Here is an 18,791-nt window from a genome sequence, read left to right as displayed (position 1 = left end):
ACACTTTATTGTAACTCTAACGTAACGAATTGAGTACCAGTGAGTACATAGCCGGATTGAGAACTATAATTAGTCCTAGAAAAATTGTTAAAATCAGAGTGACACTGCAGGAGGCCGTAACAAGAATGGGGTCATGAGGGTTTTCATGGTTGGGTCATGGTGCCTCGACCAGCCTTGAAAGCATCCTTCTAGCATGTAACCTACAGGGAAAATGCCAGGGTGGCACGGTGGCCAGTCCGGCCCCCACTGAATAGTGACAGCACGATTGAAAGACACATCTGTGGAAGCCACTGTGTAATAACAAGGAGCTATTATAAGCGTGCATTTTTTTTTAATAATGTTATTACATCATCATCTCTCTTCTTTTAGGGCACACCTTTCATTGCTCTCGAGTTTCACACATTTGCCTTTCGTGCGCTCTGGTCCTGTTTTCGTTCCTTGCATTGCCATTTTTTGCTAAAATTTAGTAACAGGTTTTTTCTTTTTTCTTTTCCACCCTTAGAAGCTGAAGCGTGAGATCGCAGATGTCTTTTTACAGATAGAAGATTTTGAGAGCACGGCAGAGAGGTTAGTGAACACCTTCGGTATGTGTCCTACTTTACTTTAGTAACTTCAAACTCACAGTTACTGACCAGCCATTATTGCAGGAGGGCTTAAGGAGGGCAGATTCCTGTGTATCAGTGACGCTCGGCGGACGGAGGCAGCATGGCACTGGCTAGTGTCCTTGAGGAAGTGGGCGCATATCGGTGCAGCACTGACACCCAGTGGCCGGTAACAGTATGGCGTTAGCAGTGACAACTGGGACAGGCATTATGAAATGTGCCTATATCCCTAAGAGCTTGAATGACAGACATCAATGACACACAGTGCCATGGGGTATTGTGACACTATCGTACCTTAAAAGTAGCTCATAGCATTGAGTTCATTTAAAATTAGCACAGGGTCACATTTTTCTTTTTTAACATTAGGGAAAGTCTGTGTTTACTTTACATTATTATTATCAGACTGCAGATAGCAGGGCCTGATAAGTGCTCAGTCAGATTTATGGTACAGGCTGGGGCACAGAGATGAGGAACTGAAGCACTGAATTATTTAACTCTCAAATAAAAATCTTCTTTCACTCAATATTGGCGTTTGGAAACAAAAATATGTTTCTGAATGCTTTGAAATGGGAGAAAATTAAAATGAAAAATTACCTTAACGATTAACTCTTCATTTATATTTCCTCCCATTTCAAAGTGTCACATTTACAAGTATCAAACAGGCCATTCCTCCCAGTGGCCCGTAGATTCTGTGACATTCTTATAACTGAAAAATGTTCATTGTTTTGAAATGGAAGAAATTTTAAAATGAAACATTAAGTATTAATGTCATTTTGGGCTTTCAATTAAGACAAATATGTCTTAATGTTTTATGGAGCATGTTTATTCTCTTAATTTCCCTCCCATTTAAACAAATATCTTTTTCTGTTTTAAATATGACACCATGTCTACAGGCCGCTGGGAGCAAGATGCTTGGTGTTTGTACAGCTGACTCTTGGAAATGAAAGAAAACTTAAATTATGAATTTTAGGGATCCATTTAAACAAAGTTAACTCTTCAGTTTAATTTTCTCAATACAGTGCTATATTTATAAGTGAAAAATACTGCCATTATTTTAAGTTCTGCAAACATTTTTAGAATATGTAAAACATTTCTGCACTTCAAATTTTTCGCAATTGTGTTATACAAGCTGTTTCATATGGAAAAAATCATGTCCTGTGCCACAAGTACGTATGATACAGTCCCTCAGTCACCCGTACACATATATCCCATACATATGCACACATGTTCATACATCCCCAAAGACCACGCTCTCATTGACACCCATGGCAGCCTTGTCACAGTGCCCCTAGTCAAAGTATTTCATTCAAACCATAGCATCTGGCTTTACGGACATTAAGCTTAGAGGGCCAGATGTATCAAGATGACATTTTGCGAATCTATAAAAGCAAATTATACTGATTCGCTATTATAGACTAGCAAAATGCAATGTATGTAGGTTTTTGCAAATATTTTGCGATCCCTACATATCTCATAATAGTGAGTCACAAATTGCGATTCACTATTAGGAATGCCTTCACATTAATTCCTATGGGCCTAGAGGTCCATAATAATGAATGGGAATTGCATGCGCAATTTGCGAGTACCCAATAGGTACTTGCAAATTGCGCATGCAATTTCAAGGGTGCAAGGGTGCCAAAAGGACACCTTGTTGCACCCCTGAAATTTGCATGTGTGAACATGTGGCACTCACACATGCCCTTATGTGCGCCACACGGCACTTAGAAAAACGCAAAATTTTGCATTTTTCTAAGGATTTGTAATTTACCACCAACTTGAAGTTGGTGGTACATTGCGATTCCTTAAAGCAGGGTTGCAATTTAAAAAGCACCTCCTGCATTGCATTTAGAGAATCGCAAATTGCAATTCTCTAAATGCATTTGCAAAATAGGTAATTGCAAAAATTGTGATTCCCTATTTTGCAATTGCCTTTTGGGATGATACATCCCAAAAGGCTTTTTCCCGTTCGCAAACGGGAAAACGATTGATACATCTGCCACAAAGTTAATAAAGCTGGGGGTGGGGGTGTCTGGTAACAATGCAGGAGTTGCTTAGCCTTCAGTAGCTCAAGATGATTTTCACTTATCAGAAATAGCTCTCACTACAGAAAAGGTTGGAGATTCCTATTATACAGGGAGTAGGCACACCAATGCCAACAGCAGCACACAATGAGCACTACAGGTGCAATCCAACGTGATGTAAATACCCTCCAAACTTCCATATTTTGTCTGGAGCGGATGCCAATGTTGCTCTGTCCCTGTGCACGTCAGACATTTGGTTGAATCAGGGTGACATCATGGCACTGGGGGTGTGTGATGTGCCCTTTGCTGGACACGGCCCAGAGTAACACCCTCTCGACTGGGCCTGCTTGAGGAGCTACTTAGCTCAAACAGCCACAGTAAGCACAACTGGGGTAATAGCGAGAGGGCAGTCAGAACTGAGGCAAATTGACGATGAAGCATGTGAATCTTTTCGGACTGTCATTGACCATGCACGCTGACCGTTGCTTTCAGTGGGCAGAGGAGAGGTCTTGTGTTCCTCGTCATAGGTGATGTCAGCTTCCGGATGAGATGAACCCGCTGAAGTTGCTGTGCACATAGCATTTATGTAGCACTTCATACTACTTTGTGGTGCGCCAAAGTGCTTTTTCAGATGGGTAGCACACTACGCCATGGCGTGGTGCATGGCTGGCAGAGTGTTACGCTTGTTTTGATACTCTGGGGAATCATTGTGGTGTCATGCTTGAGTGATCAGCTTAGATACTGTTATCTTGTTTTAGGGCACCTCAGCTAGTAAAGAGAAGGCAAAGGAGGCATATGAGAGAGGGGTGCACAATGCATAGTTATTGTTAGGAGTACAACATATGAGCAGATACACAGCACTAGCTTAAGCAAAGGGGCAAGTGGGTTCTTGCCTGTATACACCAAAAAAAGAGAGGTAGAGAAGATAGAGTAATCAATAATGCAACTTGCACCAGGGAGAGGTGGTGTCTAAGGAGTATATACTGAATGTGCAAGATTGGGAGTCGGTGGCATGAGCAGAATCCATGCACCTTTTTGAAGGCAGGTAAAATGCGTATTATTTTACAAATAAATTCTCATGAATAAGGAAAGAGGTGTAAGAGAAATCAAAATTGGCAACATGAACAGAAACTACCCAATCTATAAAGGACCAGATTTCAGCTACTGCTGCTAGGCCGAAAAAGGCCATCTTGAGCAGGGGTCCACCCTCCAAATCCCTCTCTTGAATGAGCACAAGTCAGACGAGTGCTAGCCTGGTCATTGCTCAGTCCCCAGCCAGACCTGCAGAAAATAATTACATTGTAGTATTTACATACTGTGAATCAGATCAGTGAATCCTTCCACTGTTCTCTGTGCCGCACAGAACTCTGAAATAAAATACAATAAAAGAAAAAAAGGATAGATTTATTTCTGTATTTATTATTATTTTGAGTTTTATATAGCACTGGCTAGACCTGAAGATATCAGAGTGCTTTACAGGTTCCGCGAAGACCAAATGAAAAACATGCAATACAGCATTGAGGTAGTCAACAGTCAAGTAAAAAGAGTGAATAACAATACAGTGTAGAGGCAATCATCTTGCTCCTACAGGGAGCTATTTTAGGGTGGGCAGGAGTGGTGTGATGTGATCCCATCTTCTGGCACTAATATTGTGTCAATTTCATGAGTTACATATGGAGTAAACAAAAATACATGGTAATAGTGTATAAAAGAAGAACACAGTATACAGTAGGATATTGGACACTTGCGACTGAGAACGAACGTCCCTCGACAATCCTTCACTGCTACGCAATGTGATTTATATTACACTGGATTTGAATTTGTGATAAATCTATACTTAATCTGATTACAAACTCAGAGCTTGGAAGAAGAGCTCTTTGTCTGCCATCACCTTTCATTTGGTGTCACCGTCCCCGTGACACACGAGGATGGGCTCTTAACATGGCCTTTTGAAATGGTCTGGTTTGTTCTCTCCTTGTCTGGTGACAGATGCTCATCAGCTACTGGTACCTCTGTCTCTGGCATTTGAACAAAAGGAAAACAGGATGCAATAAAATAGAGAAAAAAAACCTAAATAAAGCACTATACGTTAAGGTAAAATGGACTAAAATAGAACGATATAATATAACATAAGATTGAATTGCCTGCAATAAAAGAATAAATATAAGCAAAGTAGAGGACAATAAAACAGAACAAAAGGCAAAAAAGAATAAAGTAGAAGAGATCAGAAAAAAACACAATAAAATAAAACAGGTAAATAGCATGAAACGTGATAAAAGAAACGGAATACATCTTCTTTGGTAGTCTCTGTGCCAAAGTCCAATAACATTATGCTGACATAATAATTAAGGTCGTTATCCTTAACCTGGGCAAGGCATTTCAACGGAGTGTGGTGAGGACAAGCAGATACGTTGCAGAGAAGGATATGGAGCAGACAGGAATTCATTGTCAAATGGCGCGAGCAGTGCGAAGGAATGTTCGTGCTTGCTTCCAACCCTGTGCTTCGCCCACCTGCAGTGTCTGCAGACAGTCAGATGTCTGTTGTTTTATTGACGTGGATTTGTTTGTCAGTGTTGGGAAACCCGTTCTTGCCTCACCCTGCCAACAAAATATTATTCCGTTGGCAGCAGGGGAGCGGTGCGTGGGAGGTATGCACGGTGAGCTTTGTAAGGCCTGTGCCTAGTCATCAGGCTGGATGTGAACCCACTGTCTCAAAGAGCAGGAGGGGCGACTGCTGCTGGCCTGCTGCCCACACAGCTGCAGGGAGAGGAAGGAGGGAGGGCACTGGAATACAAGATGGAGCTCTGGTTCTGTCAACACAGAGCAGCCAGGCCAGAGCAAGCAGACACAGAACCGGTGGATTCCATTGCAACGTGCATGAGAAGTCCTAGCTCATAGGAGCATAGCAATGTACAAGGAGCCATATTTGGCATGTTAGGAGCTGATGCTTGAGAGGCAGCACACAAAGTTCAATAGTAAATGTGTCTTGTCTGAAAGACCCCTGCCCACACTCCGGCATGGGCCGACCCAGCGTGAAACATTCACATTGATATCTCTACTGTTACCCTGTGCCAAACCTTCATTGTATTGTATTGCAACATTTATATAGTGCTTACTACCACATGGGAGGCGCTATGGTAGTTGTCTACATGGGTGGCAGTCTACACCGTGCAGGGTGTGTGCCAGTGGCGGCCACTATAAACAAAGGGTGGTGTAGCGGGAGGGGTCTCGCGGGGGGAGGTTTGCGCGGGGGTTAGAAATAATTTAATTTACCTTTAGCCGCCAGCCGCCTCTAGCATCGCTTCGCACAACCTCTCCTCTTCCTGCCTGTCCCAGCCGCCACTGGGACAGACGCCCATCCAATCCCCGTACTGCAGAGCAGCATGGGGATTGGTCTGAGCGGGCTAGAAAGACAGTCCGCTCAGGCCAGGAAGTCTGTGAGGTTCCTCCAGCCCGACTGCTCAATGCAGCTGGGCTGGAGAAAACCTAAGTGCGCATGTGTTTTTTAGTTGGCCTGAGACAGCCGGCTAAACAAACATGAGCGTTTAGGGAGTGAAGTACACGTGGCACTCCTCCTTCCCCTCCCATGTCTCGTCCATCTCCTCCCTACAGCACTTGCCAAGAGCCGGCAAATGCAAAATAAAATGTCATTGTAAAGTGCCATGAAAGGGCCATAGTGTGCAGTGGTGGACTAAATTAAACTCCTCCATTGGTCAGTGTCAGATCTTTTCAGTTATTCAATGTCTGTCCATTTGGTAATGGATTGTTTCTTGCTGTGGACTGGTACAGTACTGGGTGATGGACATGACCCATAACAGATTAGTCTTTTGAGTGTGAGTGTCAAGCAGTATAAAGAAATTATTATGCTGTCTCTATCAACTACAATTGACTATCTAGTCCTTGAATGTTATGGTATTTAGTGTAGGACAGCAGGGTTATGTTTTGTATTGTAATTGCATTTATATAGTGCTTTCTACTCTCGATGAGGCGATGACCCCAGCAGGCCACCATCCCTGCGATTTATGCGATTCACAATGGGTCGCAAACCGAGACCTACCTCATAGATATTAATGAGGTAGATCTATCTGCGACCCACTGGGAATCGCAAACTCTGTTAAACACACATTTGTACATGGGTGTTTGAGATTACCAAATACAAATCACAAAAACTTGTAATTTGGTAATCGCAAACACTTTCCTACGTACATCTGGCCCCAATATTTTCTGCAGTGGGGAGGAACATCGTAAACCAGCAATCCTCCTGCCCTGCTAAACCTGCAGTTCTTCCGACCCATTTAGAGGTTAGGGAATTGCGGGGTTACCATCAACAGAGCGTCTGCTGGTTCCGCTGGAGGTATCCCCTGACCTAGAAGTCTGTTCATCTCGAGACCCCTAGGCCATAGTGGCAATTGCTACACCCTGTTGAGAGAGGAGTGACCCTTGCTCATTTTACATGCGGTGCATGGCATTTCCAGGCATGGAAAATGCAGAATGGCCCACATGAGCAGAGAGAAAACCTTATTTTTCGACAGACTCCAAATCCTTGTATTTTCTGAACAAAATGTTTGCAGAGTGAGTGTTTTAAACATAGTGGTGCTCATCAACCCTTCAGTGCTGGGAAGGATTCCTTCACAGCACAATGATCCCTTTTGGGCAGATAGGGCTGTCTAAAGAGAGAGGATCTGTAAACTTACCACCTGTGTCTAAATCACCCTGCCTGTGTTTAACTGATCTCTCTTTGAGTACTACGGGGCATATGAGCAAGGGCCATATAGCCGCTTTAGCTGCACCATTTGCCACTAAAGCGGCGATATTTTTATTGCCCTATTAGCAAGCTGTCGCTAACAGCAGTTAGTGACAGCTTTTAGGCGATAGCGACCGGTTTGGGGGGCCCGCTTTGCATGTCAGCGATATTTATCGCTAATGACATGCAAAGTGGGCATACCCAAACTGTTAGCGACTGAAAGCAGTCACTAACACAGCTATCGCCTATTAGCAAGGCAGGCATAGCGATAAAAAAATCACGCTAAGCGCTATTATCGCTATAATCTAACGCCTGCTAAAAACATGACACCTGTTTATCCAATGGGAGGTGGATTTTCAGGTTAAGTCCCCATTGGCGTTAATGTGTGAATATCGCTGGATTTCCAGAGATATTCACGCATTTCGCCACTATCGCTGGATATTTTAGCACAATGGAGAAAAACATTGCTAATAGCATGTTTTCTCCGCTAACATATCCAGCGATCGGCAGCGATAAAAAAAAATGCCATAAATATCGCTATTTCTTGCTAATATGCCTGTAGGTTTTTGACTGCCCTTCTATTTTTTACTTAATTTGTCCCCTCTGTTTTTGAAGGCACTGTTTTTCTACTATCCTGTTTTGACAGCTGTGCTTTGTAATTGTTGTTATTCTATATTTGAAATATTTTCAAAAGACAACGGTCCTTAGAAAGAAGGGAATTGCAGCAATAAATATAGACTCAATAGACCTATATTGTTAGAAATGTCCAGCCGGACAGTTTAATTTCTTAATAAAATTAGTATGAAACAAGGAAATGACGCACACAGTGCGATGGAAGTGGGACACCAGCCGATGTCCAACCAACACACTCAAGGGACAGACAGACAGGGGGGAATATTCAGGCAACAACAGGTTATCAAATAATGGAAATTACAAAAATGATAATCCACATTGTACACATATGCACGCTCAAATGATATTTTAACTCTGCACTTAGTGTACTGATTGTCGACGACGTTTCGAACCACACATATTATCGGTTCATCCTCAGGACAAGAAATAATTGCCTAAAGGGTTAGTAATTCAATTTGAGACCCAATCAGGTTATACTGCGGGTCGCTTTTAGAGAAAATTTAATTTTCCTCGTGGCTTTCTAGGGATATAGTGGCCCATCGTGAAGACATTCGCACGCTTTGCAAGGACCCCCATTGTGGACCTGCATCCTCCGGTTCCCAGATTCTCGGACCAGGGCATTGCTCCCTCCTGACCCCCTATTAATAGGGCCACTATATCCCTAGAAAGCCACGAGGAAAATTAAATTTTCTCTAAAAGCGACCCGCAGTATAACCTGATTGGGTCTCAAATTGAATTACTAACCCTTTAGGCAATTATTTCTTGTCCTGAGGATGAACCGATAATATGTGTGGTTCGAAACGTCGTCGACAATCAGTACACTAAGTGCAGAGTTAAAATATCATTTGAGCGTGCATATGTGTACAATGTGGATTATCATTTTTGTAATTTCCATTATTTGATAACCTGTTGTTGCCTGAATATTCCCCCCTGTCTGTCTGTCCCTCGAGTGTGTTGGTTGGACATCGGCTGGTGTCCTACTTCCATCGCATTGTGTGCGTCATTTCCTTGTTTCATACTAATTTTATTAAGAAATTAAACTGTCCGGCTGGACATTTCTAACAATATAGGTCTATTGAGTCTATATTTATTGCTGCAATTCCCTTCTTTCTAAGGACCGTTGTCTTTTGAAAATAAGTCTCTACCCATGGTCCTTAGCTTACTGCGCCCTGGGTTCCCTTGTTCTATTTAAAAGATTCTATATTTGAAAAGCACACTATTAAAAGAGTATTTTGGTTCTAAACTTAAACTAATATTCCCCCCAAAAACCCCAAAATACCCAAGCCAGCATCACAGGAAAATGTGCCATTTCTGAGTATGGAGAGTAGTGTAGGCAGTTCCAGAACCTTGTAGCCTCAAAGTAGAAAGCCCTGTTGCCCATCCTAACATAATTGGTAGCTGGAATCCATATTACTGCCACATTTTCAGACCTGTGGACACTATGTGAAATATGACTGCTAAATTTTGCTTCTAAAAATCTCGCCATCTGCCATGTACAGCGATCAGGGCTTTGAACTTTACTTCTTAAGAGATTGGCAGACAATGGCTCGGTCCCAGTGTACTAGGCTTGCGATTTACTTCTTTTTTGTCTGTCACCAAACGGGTGACCATGTTTTGAATATGTTGTAGTGTCAGTAGATGTAATGGATGCAACATTTCTGTAGTTTGATGCTGTCGACTGTAATAGAGAGACTTATAAACTTTGTCTATCTCTCCTCATTTGTCCAAGTTCGTAGTTGAACTACTTGTTCTAGAGGTGAGCGGTATTGTGTTATGACCTGCATGTTGAGAGACCAATATGTCTAAGGAAGACCTATAGTTTTTCTGACTGTTCTGTTTTCATCACTAGGATTTTGACAACTCTGTTTTTGACCTCTGGGTGTTTGGCTGATCTATTTTAATCACCCTGACTTTGCCACCACTGCCTTTGATAACTATAGGCCTTATGTACGAACACATTTTCCCTTAGACACAGAATGGGGAAAACCCTTTGATACATCTGGCCCTATGTTTTTGACTGCTCTTTTTCAACCGCACTGTTATTGACTACTCTGTTTTTGGCTGCTATGTTTTAGACTGCTCTTCTTTTGTGGAAACTTGGTGGCTTATTGATGAGAGGCATGCACTGCTGGAGCGTCACTTTTTTTGATGCTCCGGCGGCACAAGCCTCCTAATCATATCTATGAGGCCATGCAAAGCCACTTTACATGGCTTGGCATGGTCTCGTAGATCTGTAGAAAGTCAAAGCAGCGCAAGTTGCTGTGTTGCATTACTCTGTGCCAGGGAGGCGTTCCATGGGCGTTGCAGTGGGTTTTCTCCAGCAACACCCATGGATTTTGACGCTGCCTCAGATTTACTTAGTCATGTAAACCTAGGGTATTGCCAAAACCTTACCTCCCCCCAGAGCAAGTGTAACAAGGAGAAATATTTTTATTTCTCCCTGTTTTTTCCTCTTTTCATGAGTGCTGCATTCTACAGCACACATAAAAAGAGGAAAAGTCCTCTCAGGATCGTTTTTGTGCAGGAAGGTGCTCCTTCTGCAAAAACCACAGTTGATGGACAGAATGCAGAACAATGTCATACATTCAGTACAGAGATCTGGGCCTAAATCCATCGTTTTTTTGCACTCCACACCACCCCAGTTCAGACATGGCCATATGCAAATCAGTCTGACCCTGTGCCTCATCGGAACAGTCCAGCCCGAACTGCCAAGCCATGCCTTCCCTGGACCGGAAACAAGCTTCCGAGGACCGGTTTCTGGCATTCCAGCCGTCTTCAGCACGGCTTGCTTGAATCCAGTGGTGTGGAGAGCATGGGACTCACGTCTGAGCATACCCATCCCACTCGGGGTGACAAATGCAAAAACCACAGTTGATGAACAGAATGCAGAACAATGTCATACATTCACCCCAGTACAGAGATCTGGGCCTAAATCCATCGTTTTTGGAAGGTGCTCCTTCTGCACAAAAACAATCCTGCATGCAACGCAACAACCCTTGCACCATGGTGATTGGTTGCCTACGTTTGGCGCTAGGCAGAAAATTGTGCGCCAGCGATGAGGTAAAGGAGAGGAATGCACCATAATACATAAATAAATACAGTGCATTCCTGCCCTTTGACAGTGGTGTAGGGCATCACAGCAAGAGGACTTGCAGCACTGCCCTACGCCAATTTTCCGTAAATGAGGTCCATAGGTTGGGACCAATCTGTTTCTGCTGTTTTAACTCCTGCTTTTTAATGCTCGGCTTTTACAGGTCTATTTGTGGACGATCTATTTTCAACCACTCTTGTTTTGATATCTCTGGTTCAGACTTCTCGGATTTTGACCATTCTGTTTTTGATTGCTCAGTTTTTGGCCGCTCACCGTTTTGACAGCTCTATTTTTGACTGTTTTTAATATTTCTCATATTGACTGATGTGTTTTTTACCTCTATGTTTCTGTCTGATGAATGTTTGACTCCTCTGCTTGTGACACATCTATGATTCTCTCTGCATTTGATTGCTCTGATTCTTTTAACACTCTGTTACTGCTAATTCTATTAGCGACTGCTCTGTTTTTAGTTTGTTTTTTATCTGTCTGTCTTTGCATGAACTCGGTTTTTGATTGCACTAGTTTGCACTTCTCTTATTTTGCCTGTCACATTTCTACGCGCTCCTATAATGGCAGCTGCATTTTGACTGTTCCCTTTTTTACCTCTCTGTTTTTTCACAGCTTCGTTTTTAGCCTCTCTTTGCTATTGATTGCTCGATTATTGACTGCTCTTGTTTTCTCTGCTCCATTTTGACTACTCTGTATTTGACAGCTATGTTTTTGAGCGCTATGTTTTTCATAACTCTATTTCAGGCCGGTCTGCTTTGACTATTTGTTAGGGTTGTAGTTTTAATATTGCCTCTCAGACTGCACTTTTGAGACTGTATTTATTACTCACTCTAAATGCGTGACACCCCTTGGGAGGCAGACTTTGACTAGGGAGAGTTGATGACCTTCACGGAGGAGGTGTATTGTCAGGTCGTTTTTTCCTGGATTATGATTTTTTATTTTTTTGCTTTTCTCCTAATTCATTCTTCCCTCTTTCGCCCACAGCAAAAAGGAGCAGAGAGATAAGCAGTTATCTGCCGGTAGGAAGAAGTTTAACATGGACCCTGAGAAGGTAATTCTAGGCATGGGGTGAGTTGATGGGGATGCTCTGAATGGTCCCATCAGGTCAATCCGCAGCATCTGCTGAGCCCAGTGGCGGCTCCTCCGTTATGGAGGAGGAGCGTCAACCCCGCCCGCCAGCAGCCTTAAACACGAAAAATAAAACAATAATAAACCTGGTTTATAATAAAGAAAATGACCACTGAGTTTTGGGGGTGGGGCCAAGTGGGGGCAGGCATGAGAGGAAGCATTTAACATTGGTATCAATGGGTTGTATGAAGGTGCTTCCTAAACAAAGTGATTCAGAAAAGGGGGTGGTGATGAACAGAGTGTCTGAATTAAGCAGACCACTCTTACCCAGTCCAAAGATCAGGGCTTGATCCATCACCGTTTTTTAGCTCACTTCACCATCCCAGCTCAGAACCTGGCTACATGCAAATTAGTCTGTCCCTGGCCCAGTGCATCATGGGAACAGGGCAGACCAGACTACCAAGCCAATTCTTATACTGGGAAGGAAACAAGCTTCCGGGGACCGGTTTCTGGCATTTCAGCCTTCTTCGGCCCGGCTTGCTTGAATCCTGATGGTGCAATGAGCAAGGGACTCACATCTGAGTATACCCTTCCACGCTTATGGTGGACAAAATGATTCAGAAAAGGGGGTGGTGATGAACAGAGTGTCTGAATTAAGCAGACCACACTTATCCAGTCCAAAGATCAGGGCTTGATCCATCACCATTTTTTAGCTCACTTCACCATCCCAGCTCAGAACCTGGCTACATGCAAATTAGTCTGTCCCTGGCCCAGTGCATCATGGGAACAGGGCAGACCAGACTACCAAGCCAATTCTTATACTGGGAAGGAAACAAGCTTCCCCCTTTTCTGAATCATAAAGAAAGTGGAATCCACGTAGATGGTGGTGGTGATCCCTACTGTGGAGGGGAGCACTCAGTGTTGTTTAAATACCCCTCACACACCAACAGGCCCTTGGTGTCATGCTTCATCATCGGGGTCTTCGCACCCCTCTATGGGATGCGGCGTGCTGCGACCGATGACTACGTGGGAGCACTATTATTGGACTATGTGTGGATGTGTGTGGGGTAGTGAATGTACGTGAGTGGTGGGTTAAGTGAAGGTTAAAAAATACCTGGCTCGTGGGGTGAAAAATAGACTTTTATTAAGCCCCCGGCTGGTATCATTAAAAGGGGTGCAGTGAGAGGTTGTAAGTGTATAATTATGTACATCAACCTCATTTGTATAGACGCACAAATGAGGTTGATGTACATAATTATACACTGCCTGTTTGGAAATTATATGTTTTCACCTTAGAGGCTTTATATTCGAGTTTGCGTTGAATTTGGTGAATACAAGTCCCCTTTAATGATTGCAAAGCGTATTACACAGATGTGGGTGGTTCTCAAATCAGTAACAAGAGAACGACACTAGCTTTAAGACATTCCGAAACTTTCCCTTATGATCTTGGTATTTAAGTAGAACATAGGACCGCATTTACCACCGGGAGGATGGGGCACACCTCTCTAAATGTGGCGGACTACCCGGTCCACAGCCACTCTATAATGAGTTGGGTGGCTCATCATGTTTCCAGGCATCAGAGCCTCTGCTGGCTCTGCAGTTGGAAGCCATTAAACCACAGCATGTCAGATGTTGGGCTGTCAGTCAAAAGATGTAAAGCAGCCCTCCCTCCCACTTTGGAAGTTTTTTCATTGAAAAAAAACGCTGCTGAGGGGCCGCAGCATGAAAAAAAGTAGCTGCTCAGCAAAGCTTCAGCTCCTTCAGAGGAGCTGCAGTGATGACAGCTCCTGTGGATGCACAGGGATCTCCAGCAGGCAGGGATCTTTAAATATCGCGGGATGCTGCACCATGCGCCAAACCTTAAATAGGGCCTTTGGCCTTAAATAAACAGATTTTTAAGTCATGAAAATCTGCAGTATCGTAATAAGATTTCAATATTTTACTTTTTATGTCCTCTGCAAACCATATTCAAAGTCCACCTGAGGCCAATCTTTTGCAGATTTACTTGCAGGTATAAACAAGCATTTACAATGCAATGGTTTCGCCTTCGGAAAAGTTAGAGCTATTGGCATTGTAAATGACAAACTTTTTATTTATGTGTTGGTTTTGAAAACAGATAAATAAATGGCATTGTCATTTACAATGCCAATAGCTTACTCTGTCGCAAATGCGAGACGTATTGCATTTGCACACACACACCCACACAAGAGCCCCACACACACACAAGAGCCCCCCACACACACATGAGGCCCACACACACACCACACAAGAGCTGATGAATAATACAGCAAGAAAGAAGAAACAATGGCAGTGCTTCCGGGTGGGGGTAAGTGGGGTGGCAAAGTAAACAAACCTGATTAGAGACCGAGAAATGCTAACATTTGCAAAGCAAGTTAAACATGTGTGCGAGGAAAAGTGGATAAGGGCGAAACAAAGGAAGAAAAAGCACGTAACAAAAGAAAGAAAGATAGAAAAGACAAGCATTTACAATGCAATAGGTCTCGCAGCATTAAAGTTTGAGTTATTGGTATTGTGTATGACAATGCCAATAGTTTTAACTTTCGCAAATGTGACACCTATAGCATTTCTATTGCAATTTGTGTTGTATTTACGTGACTTAGATGTATTGATATTACAAATAACAATGGCTTTTAATTTTTTTTAATAATTAATACCAGCAGAACAAGCAGCAATCGGAGGACACCCATCCCATGCACCTCTCCAACCTACGGGGAAATTGGATAGATGGAAGATAGCACCCCACCCCTGCCCCATTAGAATAACCCCCCACATCCTTTAACAAGTGACACCTTTGACAACAACCCTCTTTATGTGCACCAGTCACTCTGGCCCTCAAACTAAGGTGCAAAACTGCCACCCCAAAGGTGAAACGGACACAACACCATGGGCACTCACCTGCCAACGGCCGTAGGATAGCAGCAGCACAGAGAGTGTGATAGCGGTGCCGGACATGGCGTGCGTGGAGGGCATGCTGTACTCGGAGTTGTAAAAAACCTCAAGCTTCAACACGGGCAGCGAGGAGGGTCAGGGGCGCCGCGCTAAGTCTTTGGTGCACTGGCCCAGGTACATCACCCACACCCAGACGATGATCAGCCGCCGGCCCACGTTCCAGATCCAGAAGGGGAAAATGAGATACAGAAGAGCTTGTTGCCCATCTCTGTGCCCAGGGTGAACAAGTAGTACAGCGCCCGGTTACCGATCTCAAAAGGCTGGCCTTCCTCCCCGGTTAGAGAGTTCCTGCGCTGTCCTTTACCCCAAACCCGGTCCTTGGGTGGCCTGTGCCGCAGCTCCTGGTGCTCCCGTCCATTTGCTACTATTTCTTCCGCCCCGGAGTGCTTCTCCACGGCTTCTCCTACCCCACAGAGCCGCTGGAAGCGCGCCACCCTGTCTGGGTGCTGCAAGTCCTCGCAAGTCCTCGCAGAGCTTCCGCAGCCTCTTCAGCGTCCCCATGTTCAAATCACGGGGCCCGGGCTCGGCGCCGCAGCTGATAATTACCCTCCGGCCTGAGCCTGTATCCGGCTGCGGGGGACGGCTGCGCCGGGGCCGCCCAGCACCTGGAGGCAGTCAGCGCTGCTCGGCCTCCGCCCCTGAGGAGAGGAGCCGCGATACAAGAGCAGAAGCGCAGGCCTTGCGTTACAACTGCTGACTGACTGGGAAACTCGTGAGCCGAAGCGGCCGTCTGAGCCAAAGTTAACCACGTACACACCACTCCCAGCAGGCTCCGAGGGGCAGCGCTCAGGGAACCAAGCCACACCTGCAAATGTGAGAACCCACCCTACTGACAGATGCGAGACAGAGGCCAGGCAGCCACACAGCGGCCGGTCTTCGCCGCCAGAGGGAAGCCGCTGTGACAGTAGTCACGAGACCGACCGAGTGCTTCCTCCTGGTCAGCACGAAGGCGGCTTCCTGTCGCCCATTAGAGAACCCCCTCCGTTTCAAAGGCTTCTTGTGCAACCGTAATTAACGAAGAGCAGATAGAAGATGTGTTGTAATGGCTACAGCGGCAGACTTAGAAGCTGGGGGTTTAGTCTTGGCGGGAGGCTCAGGCTACCTGTGATTCTGGGCAAATCACTTAAATCTCTCTGCGCCTAAAATGAAACATGTCCCTGTCCCGTCTGTAATGCAATTGGTTGCTGCTAATGTTAAAGTGCTTCGATACCCTGGGTCGAGTTCGCGCTATAAAAACGAACGTGTGAAGCGGCGGCGGCAGGGGGGGGGATGGGGGGGGGGGGGGGGGCGGGTGTCTCTGTATCCGTGTGTGCGTGTGTGTAGGTGTGCTCGTGTGTGTGCACATGCGTAAGGAGGAGGTGTGGCTGTGTGGTACAGCTTTCCAGGAGATGAGACAGGAGCTGGGCACAGCGTGCGCGTTCACGTGCGAATGGCCCGCTCAATTCCGAGCGGGCGGCCAGCTCCTGTCCCCTCTCCTGGGAAGCAGAGTCGCTCACAATAGGTCTCTGGCGAGACAGCGCTTTTGCGCGATCCAATGCCAGGAGACCTAAAAATGAATAAATGTACAGGTTTTGAGAGATGGTCGGGTGTGCACGCATATTTACCACTGTGCTGTCAAAGCTCACATTCACACGGCCCTCAGGTGACACCAGCGACAGAGTTTTAATTGAAAGAGTCTCCTACTGTTCTGCCTGACTTAAACAGTCAACGTAGCAGGATTTATTGGGCGGGGGGGGGCATAATCAACCACTGTAGAGCCCATCAACATAAATGTCCCCCTGCAACACACCCCAGCATGGCCAAGGAAGTCTTTCATTTTTATGCTACTGAGGTGTGTTCACACACCTATGTAGCGTGAAAATCAAAGCCTTGTTTGGCCTTGCTGTGGTGTGTTCCATATGGCTATCCTGAACACAAACACATATATAGGAGAGAATGTGGTCCATCGGCTTAAATTGCCGACTCTAGCGCTGGAAACCAGGGTTCAAGCTTCGAGGTTGCGTCCACATCCAGGGTTTCTGGGCAAATCACTTAATCTCCTCGTGCCTGAATGTGTAATGTAAATACGGTGCTCATGTAAAGCGCTTCAATACCTTTGGGTCGAGTTTGCGCTCTATAAATATGCATAAAAAATTATATATATATATAGATCTGGTGGCTCTACTGAAATAAAATCATATGCCGCATTTCACATTGGAGGTCGTTTTTCATTCGCCAGAACGGAGATGGTAAAGGCTACACTTTGTTGGATATATATATATATACATATATATATATATATATATATATATATATATATATATATATATATATATATATATATATATATATATATATATATATATATATTTATATAGCCATTGACATAGAAATCGGACTAAATGTTACGAAGAGCAAAAATTTTGTCCTTTTTCTATGGCAATGGCTGTCCTGGTTTTATTGGGATCTGAAAATCTAGTCACCTTACCAGAGTACAACATAGCTGTCAAGCTCTCGGCCTGCCATAGCGTTTTCGCCGTGCTCCTGACAGGTAAGGAATAAAACATATTTGCATTTTTGATATCCTAACCTGCAGCAGCGTACGTGCCAATATACCAGATTCAGGCCTCCATAGAAGTTAATGGGAGAAATACATTCGCCCAATTACTTTATTTAAATCGCCCCCTTTCGTCTTCTAAAATGTTGGCATGTATGGGAATACGAACTTCAGACCGCTGAAATTCTACCTCATTCGTGGCATATACACACGGTTAATTCATATAACCTCTGCTTCATAAGCATTCTATCCATTTTGGTGTCCCAAGCTAGTGACGCCTCACACGTTGCACTTGCTCCAATTCAATGACTGCCTGCCGCAGCAAGGAAATCCTTCCTCTGTTCCATTGTCTATCCAACCCGCTGCAGTTTGCAACCAAAACTACCAAACTAGGAATCTCTCCTTGTTTAGGGCACATCCCTTCCAGAGTCCTTACCTCAAAGTGATCGTGCGTCTTGATTCCAGCTGCTTACACAGACCCTGATCTTGTTAACATATCTTCTACGATGGCTGGGGATGGAGCAAGGCGGCATGACAGTAGAAATAAAAATAGGACTACCAAGTCTGTGTAGATCCGTGCAGTGGAAACTGATCGCTCACAAGCTGAAAGAGGTGTTAAGAAATACCGTTTTTTTCCGTTCTCCGCCCTTAACCGTTAGAAATAGTGTTAAAATATTAGATAAATAAAGCATTTCAATTAAGGTTAAAATAGTTGGCATATAAAACAAATGCCAAAACGTGAAATATTTTTAATTTCGTACTAAAAATAACCTTTGAAGGAAATAACTTGGCGGCATACTTTTCCCAGACGGTTTTCTAAAAAACTTGCTTGATGTATTGCATTTCGTATCATGCACATCAGAGCATACCATATAAATATGGCCGCCACCTCTATCTTGAATGGGCGGACGGCTTCGAACGTCCATACCTGGTAAACGGGTGCAGACAAAGTCGAGCAGAATGTATTTCCTTTTTGCAATAGACCGGTACTGCCCCGCCCCGTTCACCGTAAGGAAACAGAAGTACTCATTGGCAAATCTTAGTCAATCGGTTATAAGCATGCCATAAGTGTACTATTCCCCAAACTCTCCACTCTATAAAAACAGGACGTTGAGCT

The 18,791-nt window shown here is 44.3% G+C and overlaps 1 protein-coding gene across 3 annotated transcripts in view; it reads left to right on the top strand.

Moving 5' to 3' along the window:
* CYTH4 (cytohesin 4) overlaps positions 1–18,791 on the top strand; it is a 249,374-nt gene that overhangs the window by 174,279 nt on the left and 56,304 nt on the right. For 2 of the 3 annotated variants that reach the window (XR_015309467.1, XM_086963086.1), the window contains exons 3-4: positions 503–567; positions 12,085–12,151. Coding sequence is in view for 2 of the 3 variants with exons in the window: in XM_086963086.1 (XP_086819212.1) it covers positions 503–567; positions 12,085–12,151 (132 nt within the window). In the remaining variant the exon portion in view is untranslated. The remainder of the gene's footprint in view (positions 1–502; positions 568–12,084; positions 12,152–18,791) is intronic. The other variant, XM_086963093.1, reaches the window with a different exon arrangement.

Source organism: Lissotriton vulgaris, chromosome 1_1 (genome assembly GCF_964263255.1).
Source record: "Lissotriton vulgaris chromosome 1_1, aLisVul1.2, whole genome shotgun sequence".
In the NCBI taxonomy this organism is placed as follows: domain Eukaryota; kingdom Metazoa; phylum Chordata; class Amphibia; order Caudata; family Salamandridae; genus Lissotriton; species Lissotriton vulgaris.
Note: the sequence above shows the minus strand (reverse complement) of the source record. Positions and strands in the feature narration are given on the sequence as shown.